Source organism: Taudactylus pleione, unplaced genomic scaffold, assembly GCF_031769625.1.
Source record: "Taudactylus pleione unplaced genomic scaffold, aTauple2 ptg000074l, whole genome shotgun sequence".
Classification (NCBI taxonomy): Eukaryota; Metazoa; Chordata; class Amphibia; order Anura; family Myobatrachidae; genus Taudactylus; species Taudactylus pleione.
In genome coordinates this window covers 1,351,395-1,376,532 of record NW_028284476.1, presented here as the reverse complement: position 1 = coordinate 1,376,532, position 25,138 = coordinate 1,351,395, and the positions used below count along the sequence as shown (strand labels likewise).

The 25,138-nt window shown below is 46.4% G+C and overlaps 1 protein-coding gene across 3 annotated transcripts in view; it reads right to left on the bottom strand.

Moving 5' to 3' along the window:
* ASB18 (ankyrin repeat and SOCS box containing 18) overlaps positions 1-25,138 on the bottom strand; it is a 51,930-nt gene that overhangs the window by 25,448 nt on the left and 1,344 nt on the right. The window contains exon 1 of one of the 3 annotated variants that reach the window (XM_088467768.1): positions 3,445-3,667. The exons of the other annotated variants lie outside the window; for them this stretch is intronic. Coding sequence (XP_088323894.1) covers positions 3,445-3,667 — 223 coding nt within the window. Of the gene's footprint in view, positions 1-3,444; positions 3,668-25,138 lie in introns of those variants that run through there. 3 annotated transcript variants of the gene reach the window in all.

Below are 25,138 nucleotides of genomic sequence, written 5' to 3'. Positions count from 1 at the left end.
GGAATGCTGGCGCTGCCGGGAGAAGATGCAGAAAGCTGCATCTTCTCCCGTGAAACCCCCTGGCAATGAGCATGAAACGCCCTGGCAATGAGCATGAAACCCCCTGGCAACGAGCATAAACCCCATGGCAATGAGCATGAAACCCTCTGGCAATGAGCATAAACCCCATGGCAACGAGCATGAAACCCCCTGGCAAGGAGCATGAAACCCCTGGCAACGAGTATAAACCCCATGGCAAGGTGCATGAAACCCCATGGCAAGGAGCATGAAACCCCCTGGCAACAAGCATGAAACCACCTGGCAACGAGCATGAAACCACCTGGCAACGAGCATGAAACCCCCTGGCAATGAGCATGAAACCTCCTTGCAATGAGTATGAAACCCCCTGGAAACGAGCATGAAACCCCCTGGCAATGAGCATGAAACCCCATGGCAATGAGCATGAAAACCCCGACAACGAGCATGGAACTTTTGGTAATGGCGTGCTGTCAATCAACATCGACAGCACGCCCCCTTTGGTGCGAGACCCGGAGGGACTGCTACCCCGTCGCAAGCCGGGTCTCGCACATGCGCACGACGGAGCTCCCTCCGTCGTGCACATGCGCAGTAGGGCACCATCGACCCGCTTGCGAGCGTCCTGCGCTCGCGAGTGGGTCTGAATCAGGCCCTGTGTTCTAGTTACTCCCTTGCATGCAAACACAGGCTCTGGATTTAATATGAACTTGCATGAGTCATCAAGTTTGCTCAGACTGAGGTTAAAATTATACTTTTGTAGCATTCTCCCGAGTTTTTTGGCAGACAATTTTCACTGGAGCCAGCCCCAGAACCTTTGTAATTTAAGAGTATACCCATTTTTATAGATTGTATGACCATGTTTGGCCCTGATGAAGTTCAAACCTAGGCAAAAACCTAACCCTGGTCAACCTCCACCACCATGCCAAATTTGGTGAAGCTAGGTCCAAAACTGTAGCCATGCATGAAGGATAAAAAAATGACAGACAGATTACATAGATATAGATTATATAGATTACAGTGTATATATTATCTGGTGTACCAATTCATCTGGAGTACTACAGCTTCCAGCAAATTCCGCATGCACATCATTGTGGCAGTTTAAACTATCACCTGCTGTCACCACCATCTGTGCTAATAACGAGCACCCAGCGCTACCTCTGATAATAGCCGAGAGCCGTCAGGCACTAGAACCCAATGCAGCTCTTTCCCTGAGGTCTGACCTCTAGCATGCTCTATTGCACATGTGCACCTATACATCTCATCTTTCTCCACTGGTGTCATGCTGTAGTGACGTGCCCCTGGGATGCTCCTGTCCACAGAGCTATAGAAGGCTCTACAATGTGCCCCAATACCCTGTGCCACCACCGTATACCATAGGGAGCATACTGCTACGCACTACCAGGGCTTACGTGCTAATACTAGCTGGTACACTGCCATGTCTCACATACCCTATACCAGAGGTTCCCAAACGCGGTCCTCAAGGCTCCCCAACAGTTCAAGTTTTAGAGATATCCATGGTTGAGCACAGGTGTTTAATTAAATTGACTGAGCTACTGATTAAGTCACCTGTGGTCAAGCATGGAAATCCTTAAAACCTGGTCTGTTAGGGTGCCTTGAGGACCGAGTTTGGGAACCTCTGCTCCAGGTTGTATCTGAAACCATATCTGCAGCATGCACCTGTGATAAACGTTGTGTCTAACACCAGCTGTGTCTACTTGGTTAATAAACCTTCCACCTGGTTTAAGTTGTTTGTTGTTTATTGTTCAATCGTTTAAATAATCGTTCATTTTCTGAGTTAAAACGATGAACGATTATCGTTCATGCGTGTTCCCGTTTGTAGTTTGTAGTTCAGTCAGACTGCCACTGAACGATTTTCATTAAGGGAATATGCAAAAATCGTTTGTAGTTCAAAAAAATCGTTCATTACACTTTAAAAAAATCTGACAGATAATCGTTCCGAAAATCGTTGCTAACAAAATCGTTGTGTGTGTATGCAGCTTGACTGCCACTTGCACATCCACTGCGCACCCAGCCCAGAACTCTGCTAATATGTTCTGAGTCCGAGGCCACTGGTGCTATCACTCTGCTGGTAATGTCAATAAATTATAATACATACAGTATCTTACGTAACAGCTTAATAAAGAAAAACCGCCTAGATTGACTTTCAGTAATTTACCTTCTAAACGTCTGTATTATAAATAATTTATGTACTTGCCAATAATTTGTTACAGGAACTGATCCTGCCTGAACCCTTGAAGACCTCAGACACGGGTAAAATGGATGTATGTAGCATAAATGCACTAACATCTATTTTCATACAATACAATGGTCTGTTACAGGGCCAGATTACCAACGGGGCGGACAGAGCTCCAGCTCCAGACCTCCACATAAAAATAGGCCCATCATCACGGTAGCGTAATGATAAACGCCTTCAGCCCCAGGCCCATGTGACCCATAATCCGGCCTTGGGGGCATATTCAATTAGAAGCGTAAAGTTCACATGCCAGACTTTTCGCCGACATCACTGGTTTTGCATGTGAAAAAGTATTGCACGCGTCCCCGCTTATCCCCGTATTCAATTCTAAAGGACGCGAAAACGCGTCCCGGCGAAACTCAAACAGGCAGATATAGGGAAATCAGCCTGACAACCCCAAAAAGATGCACTGACATAGGGGACACTATGGATACCCCCGAATAGCCCTGCTATTATTTGTATTTGGGGTACTTAAATGCTCTCAATTGGCGCTATTTTGCATCTTTGCACAAGTGGTGAAGAACAGCATTTAGCAGGTTTTTTTGGCAAAAATAAGTAGTCCCAGCAAATTTTGGGTACATGAAAATGGGTGCAGGCATGGTTAAAAATTGCTAAAGTGAGGTCTTAAAAAGCGTTAAAAACACACCTTCAGCAAGCACCTGCAATCAAAAAAACACCTCCCCCATACTTGAGACCCCCCCCCAAGTATATTTCGCTAGTTTTTAAGTTTGCACTCCAACTTTCAACTTTTTCATCCCCTTTTTCAAAGTAATTTTTTGGGGTGTTCTTTAATTATTTTTTGGGATTTTTTTTAGGCAGTTTACCTTTGCGGACCTGTCCTAAGAGTGCAGGGTAGTTTCCCCACCTTTGCACCCCAAAATCGCAATTCTGCACTTTTTCCCGCCAGCTATTCATAGACTAAACGTTTCCGCCGGGTACATTGCATTGCGTTTTCAACAATTGAATACGGGGATAAGTTTCCGCTGGCGAAATGACGTCACAGGTGAAACTTTTTTTTTTGCAAAAGACGGCTTTTCGCCGCTAATTGAATACGGCCCTTGGTCTGTTCGTTTTAGTGTAGGGTTCAGTGATCCCTAAATCAGTGAACCGACTGTTCGCTGAAGGCCAATCCTGTGCCACAAAAAAAACCATGAGAAAAGCGGGAAGATGATTACCTGCCAGGCCGAACCTTGCAGGGGCCTGTGCCTTGTACCCCATGTCCTCCCCTCTGATATTCAGCTCGCAGTTTGCATGCCTGGCTCCCAAAAGCTGTAGTAGGTTGAGGTTTCCCGTCTCCAGTGCTGCAAGAAGTATATTCTCTGAGCCCTGATGCTCCTGGTGGCCCATCTCCCTCGTGACCTGCAGCTTGTGCAGAACTCTGCTCCTTACACTGGCCATCACTGGCCTAGACTCAGGCAGAGCCCACCTGCGGGGTATTTATAGGACTCTGTATGTGTGTGTGAAACCTGGGAGAGATAACTGTGACAAAGAGGCACAGGTCACATGCAGGCTGCACAAAGCTGCTGGTGATTATATTATCGGCCTTCTGCCCAGACCTGCATTCTTTTGCAGCTACATTATAAATATACATACAAGAACACTGCATACAAACACTGCGGAGCGTGGAGAGACACATAATAAAACATGACGTAGTCTAAGAAACATGTCTATCTAAGCCGCCGGGTCAGGTGCTGCTTGGCATTGGTGCAAAAAGAAAACCAACATAGTTTTGTTGTTCTATTAAATTATCACAGGGTCTATTTATCATTACTGGCAGCGGGGGCACTATCCTTTATTATAACCTAAAACCGCGGAAACAAAGAATGATTTTTTTTGTGGCTATTTGTCAAACTTCTCTTACCGGGACAGAGGCTCCGATAATAGCCCCTCCTGGCATAGAGTAATATATGTTTACTTTGTGGTTTGGACCCATCTTACTTACTGTACTGCTGTTATTGCATAATCTTCATGGGTGATAACCGTAATAAATTGGCCCCGAATATTACTGAGTGTGAAAGCAAGATCTGTCCTTCCCTTTCACGTACATGTTCTTTCTTGAGTTACATAAAGATGCCTAATGTACAAGCTTCAGTGGTACTTAGGGACGGAATCGGAAATGTACGCTAAGCCCATGGTTAGCGCAAATCTCCGATGTTTTGGGGTCTGTGTATGCGCAGGATCTGTTCTGCTCGTGTGCGATCATAGATATGTTGCAGCGTGAGGGGGGGCGTGACTGGCGACCGTTCCCGGAAACGGGGACGTGTCTCCCCCGTTTTTGTGGGAGGGATGAGGCCAGGGTCTGCGGTGGACGCAGATTTCTTGGCCTTGCAAGTGACTAGGACCTGGTCAGGTTGCAGCCTGGCCAAAAGAGCAACCATCGCGACTGATGGTTGTGGTGGTGATCCCAGGGTGAGACCTCGGTCGCATCGCTGGGATCGCAGATGCAGCAAGGAGGTGTCTATAGGAAACATTATGCATTAGCAGTTTAGATGGACGGAATTGCAGAGCCGCTTGTGTGCGTCTCATTTCTGAATCAGACCTTTAGTGCATTCACATCCGCCAAGCAATATGCAGGATAAGCACTATTAATAGCACGATCACTATTATACCTCTTTTCCACCAAAAACCTGGGTCCGACCTGGGTGGTCAGACGACGTTTACACAGCACCATTGATCTGGGTTATTCCCAGGTCAGCCCTGTTCACACTGAACCTGGGTCTGCCCTGCTCAACTTGTGAGGTCATAAAAAGTGGGAGGTGACTGCTCCACAACCACCAATCAGCTCATTTTAGGCATGACCCAGGTCGGATAACCCAGGTTGCGCCGTTTACACTGCACCATTACCCAGGTACATCCTGGGTCCGACCCTGGTAGCTACCTGGGTGGGATTGCTGGGTCACTTGACCTGGGTTATTTTCAGGGACCCTTTTACACTGAGCTGCGACCCGGGTAGACCCAGCAATAACCCAGGTTTTTGCTCTAGTGTAAAAGGGGTAGATAACACAAACTATGGAATCAAACTTTTTTTTATGACTGTATAAATCTAAAGTTATTTGTTATGTTGCATTATTTTTCTTGTTTTGTTTGTTATATTACAAAGTTAATAATATAATATATTGTTAGCTATTATTTATCCCAATACTATTTAGCAACATGTGACAGCTAATCTCATGTTATAGTCACCTAGATCTCCTATCACACCTTACCGAACAGACAAAGGTTTTATCCTGACAGCATGTTAGTTTAGATGGACTATTTATCTGCCTGGTCTTGTTCGTTCCCAAATAAATTTTGCTGCCACCCCCCAGGGACAGTATTCAGCTATACACTGGGTTCATTTTTACTTCTGTTCCCAGAAACATCCAGTAAAATGTTTGTGAGTTTGTTTTCTCTGCATATTTTCATTTATTACTATTCGCAGCAGCTCCTGGTGCCCTGCCTTGGTGAATGTAACCATCTCTGTGTAGCAATAGAGCAGTGCCACCTAGTGGTCATACTGTGATGGAATGTAGTGGAACTTTTAGTTGGCATTATTCTAGTCCACTGGTTCTCAAACTCAGTCCTCAAGACCCCAAACAGTGCATGTTTTCCAGGTCTCGTCACAGATCACAAGTGAAATAATTACCTCCAACTGTGGATCTTTTAAAATGTGTCAGTGAGTAATGAATACACCTTTGCTCCTGCTGGATGACCTGCAAAACATGAACTGTGTGGGGTCCTGAGGGCCGAGTTTGAGAACCACTGTAATCTAGTTAGATAGGGTTTTGTTACTGTCCTGCCCTTGTTTGCCTGATAACTATTGATGCTGTGATGTGCGTTGTTTTAATGCCAAATATTATAAACCGCTGATAATTCATGTTTTTGCTGATGATTCACTATTCCCCATTAGTAACAAAAACAGACTGTGTGAAACTGGTACTAATCTGCCAATGTTCCGTGAAATTGTTTGGTCTGGCAATTTGGCAATATTAGTATAAATCTGTACGGGTACAGAATTGTTAACTGTCCATTAGGAATCATATAAAACAAGTATTTTACTTTTTGTTATGTAATAAAATAGACAGATGTATAGAGTACATACCATGGTTCCTGCAGTTCCATCTCATCTCCTCTCCTCCAACCTCCAATGTGCGATTTACAACCTCCAGACAGTCCCTAAACAGCAGAATGATCCCCTCCATGTCTCCGTCAGAGAAGCAGCGCAGAGCGTACCCATCATCCCAGGAGTAATGCCCCCACATGCTCAATTGTTTTTGTCCCCTATGTTACTAGTGAGCATGGAGTGGTGCCTGGGCTGAGGGCATGACTGGATGCTTCAGTCCCAGGGGTAATCCCACCAGCTGGGCATCTCTTTAGTTCTAATCCAAGCAGGTTTTAATTTATTTTTGTATCATAATAGGAGGATCATGGTAGAGTAAGGGCGACATGGGGTATTAGTATAATAGCTGGGGCTGGAAATAGCAGCAGAAGGAATGGTACACTGCGGGGGTATTGTAAGACAGCACTGTGTCATAGGGTGATGGTATACAAACTAAAGGATAATAATACTAATGGGCTACCAGAGCAAGGTTCTGCAGGTTCTCTGGTCACTCAAGCACCATCCTAAAGTCATAACCAACCCAGCGAGATTATCTCCCTCCCAATACAGTTCCTCATTTTCTTATTTATATAATCCGGTCCTGTAAAAATGAATGTTTTTATACTTTACTGCACCTAATGCACACTTAAGAGTCTGGGCTTGATTCAGACCCGGTCGCAAGCGATGAGCGCTCGCAACCGGGTCGATGGTGGCCCAGAGCGCATGCGCACGACGGAGCCGGCTCCGTCATGCGCATGCGCGAGACCCGGATAGCGACGGGCAAGCCGTCGCTCCAGGTCTCGCACCAAAGGGGGCGTGTTGTTGATGTTGAGTGACAGCACGCCCCCTTTGGTGGGCGGGCCGGGGGGGTGGCTGCCCAGACGGAGGCGTTCCCATGGGAACGCCTACTGTCTGGGGCCGGCCCCACTGACATCACAAGTGATGTCAGTGGGAGAGCTTTCGGCTCTGTTAGAGCCGAAAGCTTTCTGGGGCTTGCGGCAACGAGACCCTACCACAAGGGTCTCGTCGCAAGCCTGATGGTCGCGATGGTCTTGACCATCGCGACCATCTTCCTGGCCGCTACAGCTATGCAAGCGGTGAGGAGGCCGTTCTACAAAGAAAAAAAAAAAAACCGGCCCTGATAAAGAGCGAGCGCTCTGTCAGAGCGTCCGGCTCTGAATCAGGGCCTCTGTTTATTATTCAATATTTGCGGCAAGTTCCCCTGAAAGCAATGAAATTGGCATTAGCCGCTGTGGCCTAGGGGGTACTATCTGCAAAACGTACCAGGAGACCCAGTAATGGCCACAGTAGATGACGCATGCACAAAAGTTCTGCGGGGTTCCTGATAGAGAAGTGACGTGACCGCTGATGCGATCACTTCATTCCGAACACATGGCAGAGGTGGGCTTCTTTCGGAGCCCCTGTCCCTGCGTATGAGCTTTGATACAGTGGGGCGGTATATAATTTCTTACTGCCGTAAATAGCGGATATAAGAAATTACAATTATAGGAGCATATTAATGAACTCGCTGTGAGGGAAACGTGACACCGGAGCAATTCATCATTGCTCCGATGCGGGGACAGCTGCTCCGAAAAGCAGCTGTCTCTTTGGTTACTTACCTCCTCCCCTTCGGCCCGAGATCACGCATGCACACAGCCGCCGGGGCAGTAGTTAGGAGGCGGCGGAGGGATCCACTCGGATCTCTCTTCGCATCCGCAGAAACTCTTTCCCATAGGAAGGAGCAGGGATCCGAGGACAAGCGCCTGTCTGAAGATGGCACTTGTTCTCGCAAGCAAACTCCGAAAACTTATATTTGCTGAATATCAGGTGTCCTACCGGACCCCTGATGATGACTGGCCCGGTAACTAAAAAAATTCTGCATGGTTACGGGCAATTTATCGATGATTTATAGAGTCTAAAATCCGATAATTTATAAATAGGCCCTTTAGCAAAATATCCACTCCATCTGCCCAACTCCTGCTGTTATTCGCAGCAAAATTCTGTTTATCTATGGAAAATTAAATGTTAAGACTGTTAGGCTATTTAAACAATTCATGTATACTCCAGGAGAGCCCAAAGAGAGACTATTGCAAACAATGCAAATTTTCCTTGTGTCCACCCATGTAAATTCCTCTAGAATGTAAGATCTCACGAGCAGGGCCCTCCCCCCCTCCCCCCCCCAATGTTCTCTCTGCAACTATGTAATCTGCGCACTGGATTTATGCAATATTAGATATAGTCAGTAGTAATCTATTATTTATAATAGTGTGTAAGCTCTCCCATTCCACCTCCCCTCGTACTGTCTGTTTGAACCTTTTTATATTGAATTGCTTGTGTATGCCATTGTGCATATCACTTTTACCTTTCACAAATGCGTTAGGCTCCAGGTGGGTTTTCTCCGGAAACCCAAGAGGTTCTCCAGCATGAGAATTTATGGTGCGATTACACAATCTGTCTCACTGCAATTAGCAGAGCCCCACAGATCAACTAGAACTAACCGTTGTCTGCTCTTCTGCAATGATCAGCAGGGCACAGGCAACAGGATCTGTCCATAGAGATGCTGTATTGCTTTTGCGAAAAATGTTTTTCTTCATTGCGGTGCAGCACGCATGATGTCATCACGTCACGCAGCACTGCACAGCTGGAACAGAGCAGAGGAGCCGTGCGGGCTGCAAGAAGAAAAGTGTGTGGGGAGGAGGGTGACTGTAGGGTCTGGAGGGTGACTGTCAGGGGTGGGCACTAATTACCTGGGCCCGGGTCTGGAGCCACCCCCCTCCCTTTTACCTTTCAGCAGCCTAGCACTCCCCCCCCTGAGCGCACATAGAGTTTTTTTTTTTAAAGGGGCCCTGGTCGGTTCTCTACAGTCCTGGTGACTTTGTGGGCTGGAGGGCGACTGTCTGGGCTGGTGGGTGACTGTGCGCTGGAGAGAGACACTGGTGGGCTGGAGAGAAACGCGGTGTGATCGAGAGCGACACTATGGGGGCTGGAGAGCGACACTGGGGGCTGGAGAGCGACACTGGGGGGCTGGAGAGAGACACTGTGGGGGCTGGAGAAACACTGCTATATGACAATGACATTGTTTATATTCCTACACAAACTCTATTGTGAATACCAGCTGAAGTCACTATCTGACTAGGGAGGAACAATTCCTTCAGAGGTTCTCCATTGCAAATAAACCACATATAGGTAAGGAAGACTATCAAATGACTGGCCTGTACCTGCCAGGGAACCGGGAATGTGGGTCCCTAAAAAAATAGGCATACCGGGCACCATGATTTCTGTTGCCGGCTCTGATTAAAGGTGTGCAAGTTTCTATATTTCTGTATACTAGTTGCAATCATAGGAATGAACAGGATAAGGCGTGTGTGGGTCTCCAGGGGGCTCGCACACACAGTTCTAATAATCTCACAGGCAAATTAAACTGAAGGAACTAGAGCAGCGCTCCTCACACTGTGTGTAGCGACACCTTAGTATATCATGAGTTGGTCCCTGGTGTGTCACGCACAATGACAGTGGGGTGGGAAAAAAAGGGCAGGTCCCACAGGACATGCTCTGGCCAATCAGCAGAGCAAGGGGAGGAGAGTGCTTTCCTGCTCTCCCATCTGCTCCAGGACGTGCTCTGGCCAATCAGTAGAGCAGGGGAGGAGAGTGTGCTTTCCTGCTCTCACATCTGCTCCAGGACGTGCTCTGGCCAATCAGTAGAGCAGGGGAGGAGAGTGTGCTTTCCTGCTCTCCCATCTGCTCCAGGACGTGCTCTGGCCAATCAGTAGAGCAGGGGAGGAGAGTGTGCTTTCCCCATCTCCCATCTGCTCCAGGAGGTGCTCTGGCCAATCAGTAGAGCAGGGGAGGAGAGTGTGCTTTCCCCATCTCCCATCTGCTCCAGGATGTGCTCTGGCCAATCAGCAGAGCAGGGGAGGAGAGTGTGCTTTCCCCATCTCCCATCTGCTCCAGGATGTGCTCTGGCCAATCAGCAGAGCAAGGGGAGGAGAGTGTGCTTTCCTGCTCTCACATCTGCTCCAGGACGTGCTCTGGCCAATCAGTAGAGCAGGGGAGGAGAGTGTGCTTTCCCCATCTCCCATCTGCTCCAGGATGTGCTCTGGCCAATCAGCAGAGCAAGGGGAGGAGAGTGTGCTTTCCTGCTCTCCCATCTGCTCCAGGACGTGCTCTGGCCAATCAGTAGAGCAGGGGAGGAGAGTGTGCTTTCCCCATCTCCCATCTGCTCCAGGACGTGCTCTGGCCAATCAGTAGAGCAGGGGAGGAGAGTGTGCTTTCCCCATCTCCCATCTGCTCCAGGATGTGCTCTGGCCAATCAGCAGAGCAGGGGAGGAGAGTGTGCTTTCCCCATCTCCCATCTGCTCCAGGATGTGCTCTGGCCAATCCGCAGAGCAGGGGAGGAGAGTGTGCTTTCCTGCTCTCACATCTGCTCCAGGATGTGCTCTGGCCAATCAGTAGAGAAGGGGAGGAGAGTGTGCTTTCCTGCTCTCCCATCTGCTCCAGGACGTGCTCTGGCCAATCAGTAGAGCAGGGGAGGAGAGTGTGCTTTCCCCATCTCCCATCTGCTCCAGGACGTGCTCTGGCCAATCAGCAGAGCAGGGGAGGAGAGTGTGCTTTCCCCATCTCCCATCTGCTCCAGGATGTGCTCTGGCCAATCAGCAGAACAGGGGAGGAGAGTGTGCTTTCCCCATCTCCCATCTGCTCCAGGACGTGCTCTGGCCAATCAGCAGAGCAGGGGAGGAGAGTGTGCTTTCCTGCACTCCCCGCTGGTCCGCTGGATACTGTGCAGGCCTGTCAATATAGGCCCATTCGCCCCCTGTCAATATAGGCCCATTCGCCCATTCTGCCACGGAGAGGAGCCTGGAGCCGGCAGCCATAGACTCTGTAATACAGGAAGAGGAAAGAAATCCTAAGGTAAGTAAACTACAACGGTTAAAGAGAACGGTTGGAAATGGAGTTTTTGGTATGTAAAGAACCGTTGGGAGTGTGGGCTTTGGGTACAATAAGGCTCATGTACATTTATTTTGTGTCACGTATGTGGATGTCACTCTTCAGCGTGTAACAGCAGAAAAAAGCTTGAGAACCAATGCTATAGAGGTATTGTTCCCCCCATTCTCGGGGCACATAGCGCCCGCAGCATGAACATTATACCATACAGTGAAAACTATATTATAAACCTTATGCCACGCAGAGCCCCCAGTATCCATGCAGAGCCCCCAGTACAAACATTTTGCCACACAGTGAACCTATCATAAACCTTATGCCACAAAATGGCCCCATTATGCACATTGTGCTACACAGTGCTCTCAGTATACCTTACACTTACCCATTATGTCACAGTGCCCCTAGAATGCCACAGAGTATCCCAGTATGCCATACAGTTTCCATTATGCCACACACTACCATATTATGTCAGTGCCCCCAGTATGCCACACAGTACATCAGTATGCCACACAGTGTCCCATTATAGCATACAGTGACTCATTATGCTACAGTGCCCTAAGTGTGCTACATAGTGTCCCATTATGTCAAATATTGCCCCTCATGTTCTGTATACTAGTTGCAGTACTGAGTACTCATTACTCCTCATGTTCTGTATACTAGTTGCAGTACTGAGTACGCATTGCTCCTCATGTTCTGTATACTAGTTGCAGTACTGAGTACACATTACTCCTCATGTTCTGTATACTAGTTGCAGTACCGAGTACTCATTACTCCTCATGTTCTGTATACTAGTTGCAGTACTGAGTATGCATTGCTCCTCATGTTCTGTATAGTAGTTGCAGTACTGAGTACTCATTACTCCTCATGTTCTGTATATTAGTTGCAGTACCGAGTACGCATTACTTCTCATGTTCTGTATACTAGTCGCAGTACCGAGTACGCATTACTCCTCATGTTCTGTATACTAGTTGCAGTACCGAGTACGCATTGCTCCTCATGTTCTGTATACTAGTTGCAGTACCGAGTATGCATTACTCCTCATGTTCTGTATAGTAGTTGCAGTACTGAGTACTCATTACTCCTCATGTTCTGTATACTAGTTGCAGTACCCAGTAGGCATTACTCCTCATGTTCTGTATACTAGTTGCAGTACCGAGTACGCATTACTCCTCATGTTCTGTATACTAGTTGCAGTACTGAGTACTCATTACTCCTCATGTTCTGTATATTAGTTGCAGTACTGAGTACTCATTACTCCGCATGCTCTGTATACTAGTTGCAGTACTGAGTACTCATTACTCCTCATGCTCTGTATACTAGTTGCAGTACTGAGTACGCATTACTCCTCATGTTCTGTATACTAGTTGCAGTACCGAGTACTCATTACTCCTCATGTTCTGTATACTAGTTGCAGTACTGAGTACGCATTACTCCTCATGTTCTGTATACTAGTTGCAGTACTGAGTACGCATTACTCCTCATGTTCTGTATACTAGTTGCAGTACTGAGTACGCATTGCTCCTCATGTTCTGTATACTAGTTGCAGTACTGAGTACGCATTACTCCTCATGTTCTGTATACTAATTCCAGTACTGAGTACGCATTGCTCCTCATGTTCTGTATACTAGTTGCAGTACTGAGTAGGCATTGCTCCTCATGTTCTGTATACTAGTTTCAGTACCCAGTATGCATTACTCCTCATGTTCTGTATACTAGTTGCAGTACTGAGTATGCATTGCTCCTCATGATCTGTATACTAGTTGCAGTACTGAGTATGCATTACTCATCATGTTCTGTATACTAGTTGCAGTACCGAGTACGCATTACTCCTCATGTTCTGTATACTAGTTGCAGTACCGAGTACGCAATACTCCTCATGTTCTGTATATACTAGTTGCAGTACTGAGTATGCATTGCTCCTCATGTTCTGTATACTAGTTTCAGTACCCAGTATGCATTACTCATCATGTTCTGTATACTAGTTGCAGTACTGAGTATGCATTGCTCCTCATGTTCTGTATACTAGTTTCAGTACCCAGTATGCATTACTCCTCATGTTCTGTATACTAGTTGCAGTACTGAGTATGCATTACTCATCATGTTCTGTGTACTAGTTGCAGTACTGAGTATGCATTAGTCCTCATGCTCTGTATAACCATACTTGCCTACTTTTGAAAGAGCATTTCAGGGAGATTGTGAAAGCAGCACCTATGAGCGCGTGTTACAGTGGGCGTGTACTGCTACATCTGAGAGGCGTGTCATATATGTGATGGGCGTATCCTAAACCTGACTTACATCCAAATGTAAACCAGCCCAAAAGCAGTTAGTAAGATCTGCTTGTTGATGAAAACACACTAATACTTTTCAGAAATTCATAGGGATCATTGTGCCTTATACCCAATGCAAGGAAATGACACTAATGATCCCATTTGAATGTATATATCTCTGTTTTTTAATATAACAGCTTCATAATAGGGGTAAGGATGAAATGAGAGAGATTGCTAGACTTCAGGGAGACAGGGAGATTGCTACTATTTCAGGGAGTCTCCCTGACAATGAGGGAGAGTTGGCAAGTATGTGTATAATCATTCTCAGTGACTGTGGTAACTTTATATTATTATATCTCCTGTAGAGCTGACCCAGTGCACAGCACCACTATTCTTGTTGTTTATAAAGAATCTGCTTTATTTTTATTTTATTTCAGGAGTATAGAATGCCAAATAATTGCACCACCCAACTCTTCTGTCCACTGGCTAAAACCAAGTCACCCAGACTATAATGATCTCAGTAACACCCCACCAGCCCATGGCACCAGCCTGGATTATATTGATACATTCACTCTGTATAACAGTGGAGGTACAATAGAACTTCATACAGTGGTTCTGAAAAGGTTAATCTGGGGCGGCTGGCACAGTATTATAATGGGGTTGGGAGTATTACAAGGAATTATGTGATATATGCAATCAGGAGCTGGAAATAGTGACCTCATGTCAGGCTATAACCAGATGTACAGTATGGGTATTAATAACTAAGAAGTGTCTCACTGCTGATCCAGAGATAAATACTCTCTATATTTATGAATCCTTTGTACCCTTTGTAAACAATAGTTTAAATAGCTTTTGTATTTTGTAGCCTTCTGAATTCATAATTACAGTGATGTAAAAAATGTCTGATTTATACTAAATGTCTTTCTTCACCATCACATTTAGAGCCACCGGTCCCAGCTGAATTATTTGCATATTTACAAAAGTCCACCCGCTGTCAGAGAGCTGTGAATATTATTGTACTTATGTATAGTTTTTCTCATGGCGGATTTCCTGTCATACTTTTAGTATTGAGGTATTCATGAGCCTCCTCATAGACATTTGTTTACCTCCCAACTGTGAAGGCTTTTGGCGGGATGGTCCTGTTTTTGAGGACTGTTCCATGCTTCCACAATCAGGGGGACTTTTAAGATACACAATACAAATCCAATAATGGACAGTGCAAAATGGCTTTGAACTTGCCACTGTAATTAGTGCTCCTGTATTTAAAGTTACTATAGAGCAAGATGGCTGTGTTTGCGGGGGCGTGTAGCAGGATGAGGCGTTGGGCAGAGTGAAGGTGTTCCTAATAAAATATGGAGGTGCCACATTTTCTGAGCAATGCAGAAAAGAGCGAGATTATCATATCGATATAAAGGGACAGAGAGGGAGCATTTTCAGAGGAGTTTCAGAGCTTTTTAAACTCATAGAAGCTGCTTTGAAGACTCCTATTGTAACTCACACCAGCTCTGTAACAATCCCCCATAGGGAACTATAGGAATTGGTTGTGCTTTAAGAGCCAGGCGCTTACAACCTGCAAATATTTGACACAAACTTTGTGTTGTGGGAGGGCTGGTTCCTGCAGGGTTTGGGTGTCAACCAGTTAGTTGGCAGGTTTGCCCTGGGAAAATCATATTGTTACATTGAATCTCACATGTAGGTGACCAAAGACTTACAGTACAATACAATACAATGCAGGACAAGGACATGGGTAATATACATTGTTACATTAGCGACCATAACACCAACATAAGCAACAGAGCTAAGCAACCAAGTGTTAGGTGCCCTAGTAGGGAGTGAGAAGTAGATGAAAGTAAAGTAGGGAAAAGCACATGAGGGTAGAGGGTCCTGCTCGTAAGAGCTTACATTCTGAAAGGGAAGGGCAGACAAACAGGGGTGACACAGATGGGGTAGACGGGAAGGAAGGAAGATGTAGCAGGGAGTTAGGATGGGAGCTGGAAGGCTTTGATGAAGTAGTGGGTCTTGAGAGCCCATTTGAATGATTGTAGAGAGCTGGAGAGTCCGATGGGGAGAGGGAGGGAGTTCCAAAGGTGGGGAGCAGCATGGGCAAATGTTGGAGGCAGGAGTGGGAGGAAGTAATCAGTTGGCATGAGAGGCGGAGTGCATTAGTTGAACGAAGAGGGTGGACAGGAGAATAAAGGGAGATGAGATCAGAGATGTAAGTGGGAGAAGATTGGGTGAGGGCTTTCGAAGCGAGTGTGAGAACCTTGAATTGGGTTCTGAAAAAGAAGGGGAGCCAGTGGAGGGCTTGTAGGAGAGGGGAGACAGATGTTGAGCATTTGGAGAGGAAGATCAGCCCGAGCAGCAGCATTGAGCACAGACTGGAGAGGAGAGAGATGGGATTTGGGGATGCCAGATAGGAGGAGGTTACAATAGTCCAATCTGGAGATGACCAGTGAATGTATGAGGGTTTTAGTAGCATCCTGGGTGAGATAGGGTCTGATCTTGGAAATATTTTTGAGATGAAAACATCAGGACTGCGAGAGGTTCTGGATATGTGGTTTGAAGAAGAGTGATGAGTCCAGGATAACTCCAAGACAGCGCACTTTGGGGCTAGATGAGATAGTTATGCCATCAATAGAATAGATGGTAGTGCTCTGTCTTAGACATATTAAGTTTAAGAAATCGCCAGGACATCCAGAAAGAGATAGCAGGGAGACTGTTGGAGATATGAGTCAGTAGAGAGGGGGAGAGATCAGGGGTGGAAAGGTAGATCTGAGTATCATCAGCATAGAGATGATAATGGAGGTCGAAAGAGCTGATGAGTTCACCTAGAGAGGATGTATAGAGGTAGTATAGGAGAGGTCCAAGAACAGAACCTTGGGGAACATCTACTGAAAAAGGCTGTGGGGGGGAGAGGAGTCATGAGAGGAAACGGAAGGATCAGTCAGAGAGGTAGGAGGACAGCCAGGAGAGGGTGGTGTAGTGTCGAAAACAGCAGAGAGGTCAAGGAGAATGAGCAGAGAGTAATGGTCCTTGGATTTGGCAGCAAGGAGGTCGTTGATGACTTTTGTGAGAGCAGTTTCAATAGAATGGAGAGAACGGAAGCCAGACTGCAAACGTTTGGAGGCAAAAGGGAGGAGAGAGATGGGTCGGTAGTGAGAGAATGTTAGGATGAATGGTAGGTTTTTTAAGAATTGGGAGACAAAGACATGCTTGAATGTAGAAGGAAAAGTGCCTAATGAGAGGGAGAGAATAAGGAGGTGGGCAAGATGGGAGCAGGCAGAAGGAGAAAGTTAGCGGAGGAGGCAAGAGGGGATAGGGTCACGGGGGGAGGTGGAAGGGGGGGGTCCAGTTGAGGATCATGACTTCCTCTACAGATACATGGGAGAAGGATATCAGAGTTGGTAAAATAGATGGGGAGGGGTGATCTGGGAAAGGAGGAGGTGGAGACCTGGGGGACTGGTTGGATAAGATGTCATGACGTATGGAATCAATTTTGGATGCGAAGTAGGTAGCAAAGATGAAACGGAGAGTGTTACCAAACCCCCAGCACTTGCCACTTGGACCTCTTCTCCAGGACCTCTTGTCCTAAAAGTAGCTATGTATGGTTCAAATTTTCCAAAATGAAACTCATATGCACTATGACGCTCTTTGTGACACCGCAAAATACCGTAAATTACAAATATATGCAGATTGGATTAAATTAAAGTGACCACAAAATGTATTCAGCACCTTTTGGAATTTTTTAAAAATATTCTGCACTATAAAATGAAAAATAAAAACTGTAGATTTTGTTTTAATAATTACACTTCTATAAAAAAAAGTAAAAATGTAGTCTCTTACACATAGACACAAAAGTTTTCTAACTTAAAGTAATATTATTTAAAAAAATTTTTAATTTTTATAAGATAAATAAATAGTAAACACTCTAAAAAGAATAAAGCACTTTTTAATGATTATGTTATACATGCTCAGAAGGGGCCTGATGTGGAGATAAGCTCTAAGGCCGCCGTCTAAGGTCTATTTATGCAGTGTGACTGCGTCTTTATGCTAATGCCACAACTGATGGGATTCATGCAGAGACCCCCACAAGCCGCTAATCCGTCGCTGTGCGTACAAAGAGGCACCATCGGTGCCAGCCCTATGGAGGTGCAGAATGTCTGTCTGAAAATGGCCGCCAAAACCAGTGCAACTGCAGAAAGAGACGCAGTCACTGACTGTAACACAACATCGTCTGGCCAGTCACCCCCTGTTACCACCCATGTACGCCCACTGAAATTGTCTCCCTCTGCAGTAACCATTGGGACGCATGCACAGACCTAAAACATTTTCCACTTGCGTCCAACATCACTGCTGTACCCACCTCTGAATCAGGCCCAAGGAGTTACCGGCACGGTCATCGCTGAATAATAGTTAAGATAGGAGGGGGCCCGTGTGCATTCCCCCATCTAGGGCCCCCTCCTCTCTCCCCCCGGCGGCCGGCAATTGACTTACGCGGTTGGCCGGCCACCGCAGCATCAGTAGACTCTGGGCACTAGAGTGTGCCCAGAGTCTACTGCGCATGTGCAGATCGCCGGGGAAATGCTGCTGCCATTTTCCCGGCAATTCCCTCGCTGTGCATGCGCAAAACACTGGAAAAATGACCACGATGGCCATTTTCCGGCGTTTTCAGCAGTACTGAGACACCCGACCCGGGACCTCGGAGAGATAAGTATTAGATAATAAGAGTGCAGGGTGTGCGGACCTGCCTCGGGGGCCTGTGTGCACCGCACACCCTGCACCCATTATAGACACGCCCCTGGCCCAGTGTAAATAAAAGATGAACACCAGTGGGTTTCCCCCAGATGCGACCGCCTCATTAGTATTTAGGGCCAAGCAAAAACAAGCCCTGGTGGTTTCCACCCTTTGATACATAGGTCCCTAAGGGGGCAATCAGGAGCAATGATACGGTGTCAGAAAAGTGTGCGCAAACGCTCGTAACGCTGGCACATCGCCATAGGGTGTGCAGTACAATGAGCGATGTTGGGTTATAGAGAGGCTTGGCATAGCATCCCTTTAATTCAGGACACACGTGCCAGCCACAGAATCTGTGTAATTCATATGTGTCCTGAACTAAAGGTATGTAATGGCAAGCCCAGTTATTATAGGTAATGCTGGCAATGTGTGCAACTGCACACATTGCAACCCAACACTGTCCTGGATGTAGTCTGTCCCTGTGAGTGTAATGGCGGGTAGATTAGCTGGTGTGGTCATTTACATTTTACGGTTTTGCAGGAAGCAACCTGATAGTGATAGTGGTAAGATGTGTCCTTGTCTAATAACCAGAGATGGCTCCTACCTTTTTATTGCAGGGGGCCTGGCCAGCTCCTGGATTCTTCAGCTCCTGCCAGGTGCAATGCACATGCATTATGCATCTGGCAGGACCCGTGAAGCACCAGCTTCTAGAGACTGCATCGGCTGCAACCCCTAGAAGCTGATAAGGGCTGTGGTAATAGTAGGGAGTGGCTTCCCATTGGAAGCGCTCTCTACTACTGCAGTCCAGACTGGTAGTCCCAGGGGGAGAAAACACCTCCCCTGGGGCTATCTGTCCGGCTGTGATTAGCAGAGAACGCTTCTATTGGGAAGTCACTGCTAGGCAGACCCTCCGGGTGGTACATATTACTGGAGGGCCTGCAGCCCGCCACTGCTAATAACATCACACATGCTGCCTGTAGAGAAAGCTACTAAACCCTCTTAGGCCCTTTCAGGAAAGAATTTAATGTTTTATCACTTGTTAATAAACTAGAAAATCTGCACAAAATAATTAGATTTTTCATAACAATGATCCTGTGTGGGAGATTTATCAACTTTCTAAAGAGGACACCCATAGCATCCAATCAGCTTCTAGCTATCATTTTATAGAATGTGCTAGATAAATGATAGCTGGAATGTGGTTGCTATGGGCAACCTCTCCACTTGTCCTTGTTCGAAGATTTGATGAATGTTACAGTTTGCATATTTAGAAAGTTACTTTAGTACGTTATCTCTCTCTCCCTGGGGGAGATGTATCAAAGCTTGGAAACAGATAAGGTGGAGAGATATAAAGTACCAACCAATCAGCTCTTGTCACTTTACGGACTCTGGGCCTAATTCAGACCCGCTCGCGAGCGCTGAGCGCTCGCAAGCGGGTCGATGTTGGCCCAGTGCGCATGCGCATGACGGAGGCGGCTCCGTCGTGTGCATGCGCGAGACCCGGATAGCGACGAGCAATCCGTCGCTCCGGGTCTCGCACCAAAGGGGGCGTGCTGACGATGTTGAGTGACAGCACGCCCCCTTTGGTGGGCGTGCCTGCCCAGACGGAGGCGTTTCCATGGGAACGCCTACTGTCTGGGGCCGGCCCCACTGACATCACAAGTGATGTCAGTGGGAGTGCCTTCGGGTCTGATAGAGCCGAAAGCACTCCAGGGCTTGTGGCAACGAGATCCTACCACAAAAGTCTCGTCGCAAGCCCGATGGTCGTGATGGTCTTGACAATCGCGACCATCTTCCTGGCCACTCGCTATAGCTGTGGGTGGTCACCCACAGCCAGGGGCGGATTGGGGACTAAAAGTGGCCCTGGAAATAGTTCTGTTAGTGGCCTCACATGGGCGGCACCAATTCAACTGTAGGCGGAGCCAACATTAAAGTAGGCGGGATTACTAAATCACTATACCTTGAGACATTGATGATAGGCAAGGCTAAAGCAATAAGCAATAGTGTCTGAATGTCAGATCCATATATTTAGGAGAACAGCAGAAGACAGCAGCAGCATTACTAGATGTTGAAGAGAACATTTTAATAGCTGTAGCTAAACCCCTTGATGCTGCTGTCCTAGCCTTTTAGGGCATTGATAGAGCAGAACTGGAGTTTTTCATTATCCATTTCCAAATCTTGATACTCCAGATACTTACAGATCAGGACTTCCCCAAGGGTGACAATTAAAGACAATGCATAATATTCTGTTTATAGCAATTATTTTGACACTGTATAGTTAATGAGTGAACAGTGATACCTCTCAACCAGCTAAATAAAATGAGTCACTCAGATAATGGGCTCTATTTATCAACATTATTTTTACTAAAATAATGTGAAAAAGGGTGTTTTCACACCCTTTTCACATTATTTTAGTATCACCTATAGTTATTACAGGGCAATTGGAGTAGAATTCGTAAAATTCTACTCCAACCCCTAATTATCACTTATTTTTAGTAAAGCAGATCGCATTTCCCATAACTGTAATGGGAAATGTGATCCGACCAGAGTTACTAAAAATAAAATGTGAAAAAATACCGGGGGAAGCCCTGTGATAATAACGCGGAGAGCAGAGCCGGGAGTCGGTCCCTGTAATCAGCTGTGTGGTCTAAACAGACCGCAAGCTGATTACTGTAAAAAGAAGAAATAAAAAAAATAGTAAAAAAAATGTACTTACCTGACTCCAGGGACCGGTGATCGGGCCTCCGGTGATGACTCCCCTCCGGTCAGTTGGTCTCCCATAGTGCACTGCGGCCCGGTCATCAGGTCCCAGTGCAGTATGGGAGATCACCTGACCGGAGGAATGGAGAACATCACCGAAGGCCCGGAGCATGCAGGTAAGTGCTATTAAGGGAGGGGGGGGGTTGCGGGGGGGTGTCTGTGATCGCAGGGGCGGGGCTTAGCACCGGGGGGCGGGGCTTCGCGGGGGGTAGCAGCGGCGACCGGTCGGCGCATGCGCGGGCACTTAATCACAGTATTTTTTGCGAAAATACCGTGATAAGGCTCCGAAGGGGATTTGCAGGGACAGAGCTTTATCGCAAGCTCTGTCCCTGTAAGGGATTTGTAGTAAATCCCTGTGATATTGCCTGAATTCGCAATGCGAATTCACTCGGTAATATCACACTACAATCTGCATTCAATATGCGGATTGTAATAAATAGAGCCCAATGTCATCTATCCTCTGTGTGACCCTGCAGCACTGATCTCTAAACCTCCTCTCCATAATTCTGCCCAACTTCTAAATTGCCATCTCTGCAGGGCAAATAGACAGCAATTGTGCAGCCACAATAAGGCACACAGATTACTGTGCACATCTCCTCATACCCCAACCTGCCCCAGCAGTACAAAACATTGTTATTTATATGTCTGTATTCTGCCTCCAAGACCATTCATGACATATCATTGTTATATATTACTCCATCTTAACTAACCTCTGAGTGGGGTCCTGCAAGTCCAGCCATCAAATCTATAAAAAACCAGCACCAATTGAAATCTGCTTCAGCCAGAATAATGCACACTGACACCAGACATATCAAAGCACAATAACGACATATACAATAAAAGTGCACAGTACTTTTTTTGGCCCCTTCAGGCAGTGAAAGAATGCAAATAAATTGCTTGGTATGAAGTAGACTAGACTCACGCTCACTAAATAGGAAAATTATGGTGCTACTGTAGCTGCAGATTTTGGGGCCTATCTATCAAGCCGTTTTTTTTTAATAAAATTATGCCGAAAATGCAGTTTCCGCATAATTTTATGTATCGATCCTATGTACTAATAGCACAATCACAATGCAGGAGGTTTCACAGAAATCTCTGGCAAAGTGCTAATTAGCACTTTAGATTGTAGGCCCCATTATTATCAATGGGGACTACAATCTGACCCCTATGTACTAAACTCTAAAAAAAAAATCTAAACTTTTTGGAGTTTCGCTCCGGTAGTTTACACCATCTTCAGATGGTGTAAACTACTGTTTGCCTATGGGGGCTCTAGGGGCAGGAGAGAGCTCTTTCGATCTCTCTCCTTGCAGCCCTCGGCCAGTCCCGGAAGCTGTGCGCATGCCCAGTGTCAGCTTCCCCCGTGGAAGTCTTTCACTTCTGTGAAAGACTTCTCTGAAATGCCAGGGATATAACTTGCGGTGATTTATTTTATTAACAGTTTCTTATATAACGCAGCATATTCCGTTGCGCTTTACAATTGGAAACATTAGTCGAACAAAACAGGGTAATAACAGACAGACATAGAGGTAAGAGGGCCCTGCTTGCAAGCTTACAATCTATAGGGAAATAGGCATTGATACACAAGGATAGGTGCTATATATTGCAATTTGGTCCGGCCAGAATGCAGAGTTTCTTGGTGGGCTGCATGATCCAGTCACACAGGAATGTCGGCAAAATGTCAGGAGTATGTGAAAGAAAGACAATATGTGACGTTATGTGTGGACTGTGAGAGGGGATGTAATAAGACATGGAAGCTATGAAGGTTATGTGGTCGGTTCTGGAATCTGATAAGCTTGTCTGAAGAGGTGAGTTTTCAGGGAACGCTTGAAGGATTGAAGAGTAGAGGTAAGTCTTATTGTGTGTGGTAAGGCATTCCATAGAGTGGGTGCAGCCCGAAGAAAGTCCTGTAACCGTAAATGGGAGCAAGTAATGCGTGGGGATGAGAGACGCAGATCTTGTGCTGAGCGGAGAGGTCGGGTTGGGAGATATTTTGAGATGAGTGAAGAGATGTATGTTGGTGTAATTCGGTTAATGGCCTTATGTGTAAGTAACAATATTTTGTATTGAATACGGTAAAAAACCGGCAACCAATGGAGGGACTGACAGAGCGGGGCAGCAGACGATGAACGTTTGGCAAGGAAGATAAGCCTTGCAGCTGCATTCATAATGGATTGTAATGGCGATAGCCTGTTTTTGGGAAGACCAGTGAGGAGACTATTGCAATAGTCAATGCGGGAAATAATGAGTGCATGGATTAGAGTTTTTGCAGTGTCTTGTGTGAGATATGGTCGAATTTTGGATATGTTTTTTAGATGTATGTAACATGATTTTGAGACAGATTGAATTTGGGGAACAAAGGACAGTTCAGAATCAAGGATGACACCAAGGCAGCGAGCTTGTGGGGTGGGGTGGATTGTTGAGTTGTCAACAGTGATAAAGAGATCAGATTGGTAACTGTTATTGGCCGGTGGAAATATAATTAATTCTGTTTTAGAAATATTAAGTTTCAGGTAGCGAGATGACATCCAAGATGAAATGGCAGAAATACATTCAGTGACACGGACCAATACAGATGGTGATAAATCTGGAGAGGATAGGTAGATTTGAGTATCATCCGCATACAGATGGTACTGAAATCCAAAAGAGCGGATTAGTTTGCCAAGACAGGTGGTATAGATTGAGAATAGCAAAGGACCTAAGACAGAGCCTTGCGGTACTCCAACTGATAGAGGTAGCGAAGAGGAGGCAGAATCAGAAAAACAAACAGAAAAATAGCGATCAGATAGGTAGGAAGAGAACAAAGAAAGGGCTGTGTCCTTAAGACCTAGGGATTGTAATGTTTGTACGAGAAGAGAGTGGTCAACAGTGTCAAAAGCAGCAGAGAGATCTAGAAGAATTAGAAGTGAGTAATGGCCTTTAGCCTTGGCAGTGACCAAATCATTTACTACCTTAGTCAGTGCTGTCTCTGTGGAGTGCTGGGAACGGAAGCCAGACTGAAGTGGGTCCAATAAGTTGTGGGTGTTAAGAAAGTGTGTGAGGCGGGTGTAGACAAGTCTCTCCAGTAGCTTGGAGTGGCATGGGAGCTGGGAGATAGGACGGTAATTAGAGAGAGTGTTAGGGTCAGAATTTTGTTTTTTCAGAATGGGAGTAATCACTGCATGCTTGAACAGTGATGGAAAGATGCCAGTAGAAAGAGAGAGATTACAGATTTTAGTTAGGGTTGGGATGAGCACAGGAGACAGAGCTTTACTAATTTGTGAGGGTATAGGATCTAGAGGAGAGGTAATAGAGTAGGAGGATGAGAAGAGTGTAGATACTTCATCTTCAGTAAATGTAAGTTCAGTGGCTAAGTGTAGTTATAGAGGTGATCCTGTGTGTCAGAAGGCAGCACCTCACACCTCTGTGTCCATGGACTTATCTAGAACTTTGCGGGCCCATAGCAAAATTTTTAAGGGGCCCCCACCAACTCAGGTCTCAACCAACCAGAGTGTGTGTGTGTGATATATACACAAATATAACCCCTCACTTAAAAGAATGGGGGTTTTACTTCACTATATCTGGATCCCATTACATATTATTGGGGGGAGGGCAGGCAGCATTTGGGGCAGTGCTGGGGGCAGGTAGCAGTTGGGGTAGAGCTTGGGGATAAGGCAGGGGAAGTTAGGGTATAGCTGGGTGAGAGGAGAGTAAGAGCAGGCAGTGCTGGGGATAGGGAGGGGATAAGAGTAGATACCAGCTGGTGCAGTAGTGGGGCAGTTAGGGGGTTAGAGGAAGGCAGTGCTGGGGGTAGGAAGGTGGTAAGGATAGATACCAGCTGGTGCAGTACAGGCAGTGCTGGGAGTAGAGAGGGGGTAAAGGTGAATAGCAGCTGGGGCAATACTAGGGGCAAGAAGAGGTTAGGAGCAAGAAGTGCTGGGGTAGGGAGCGGGCAAGGGTAGATGGCAGCTGGAGCAGTACTGTGGGGCAAGGAGTAGGTTAGGGGCAGGCAGTACTGGTGGTAGGGAGGGTGCATTGGTAAATAGCTGGGGCAGTACTGGGGGGGAGGCAAGGAGGATTTTAGGGGCAGGCAGTGGCAAGGATAAAAGGGTAGCTTAA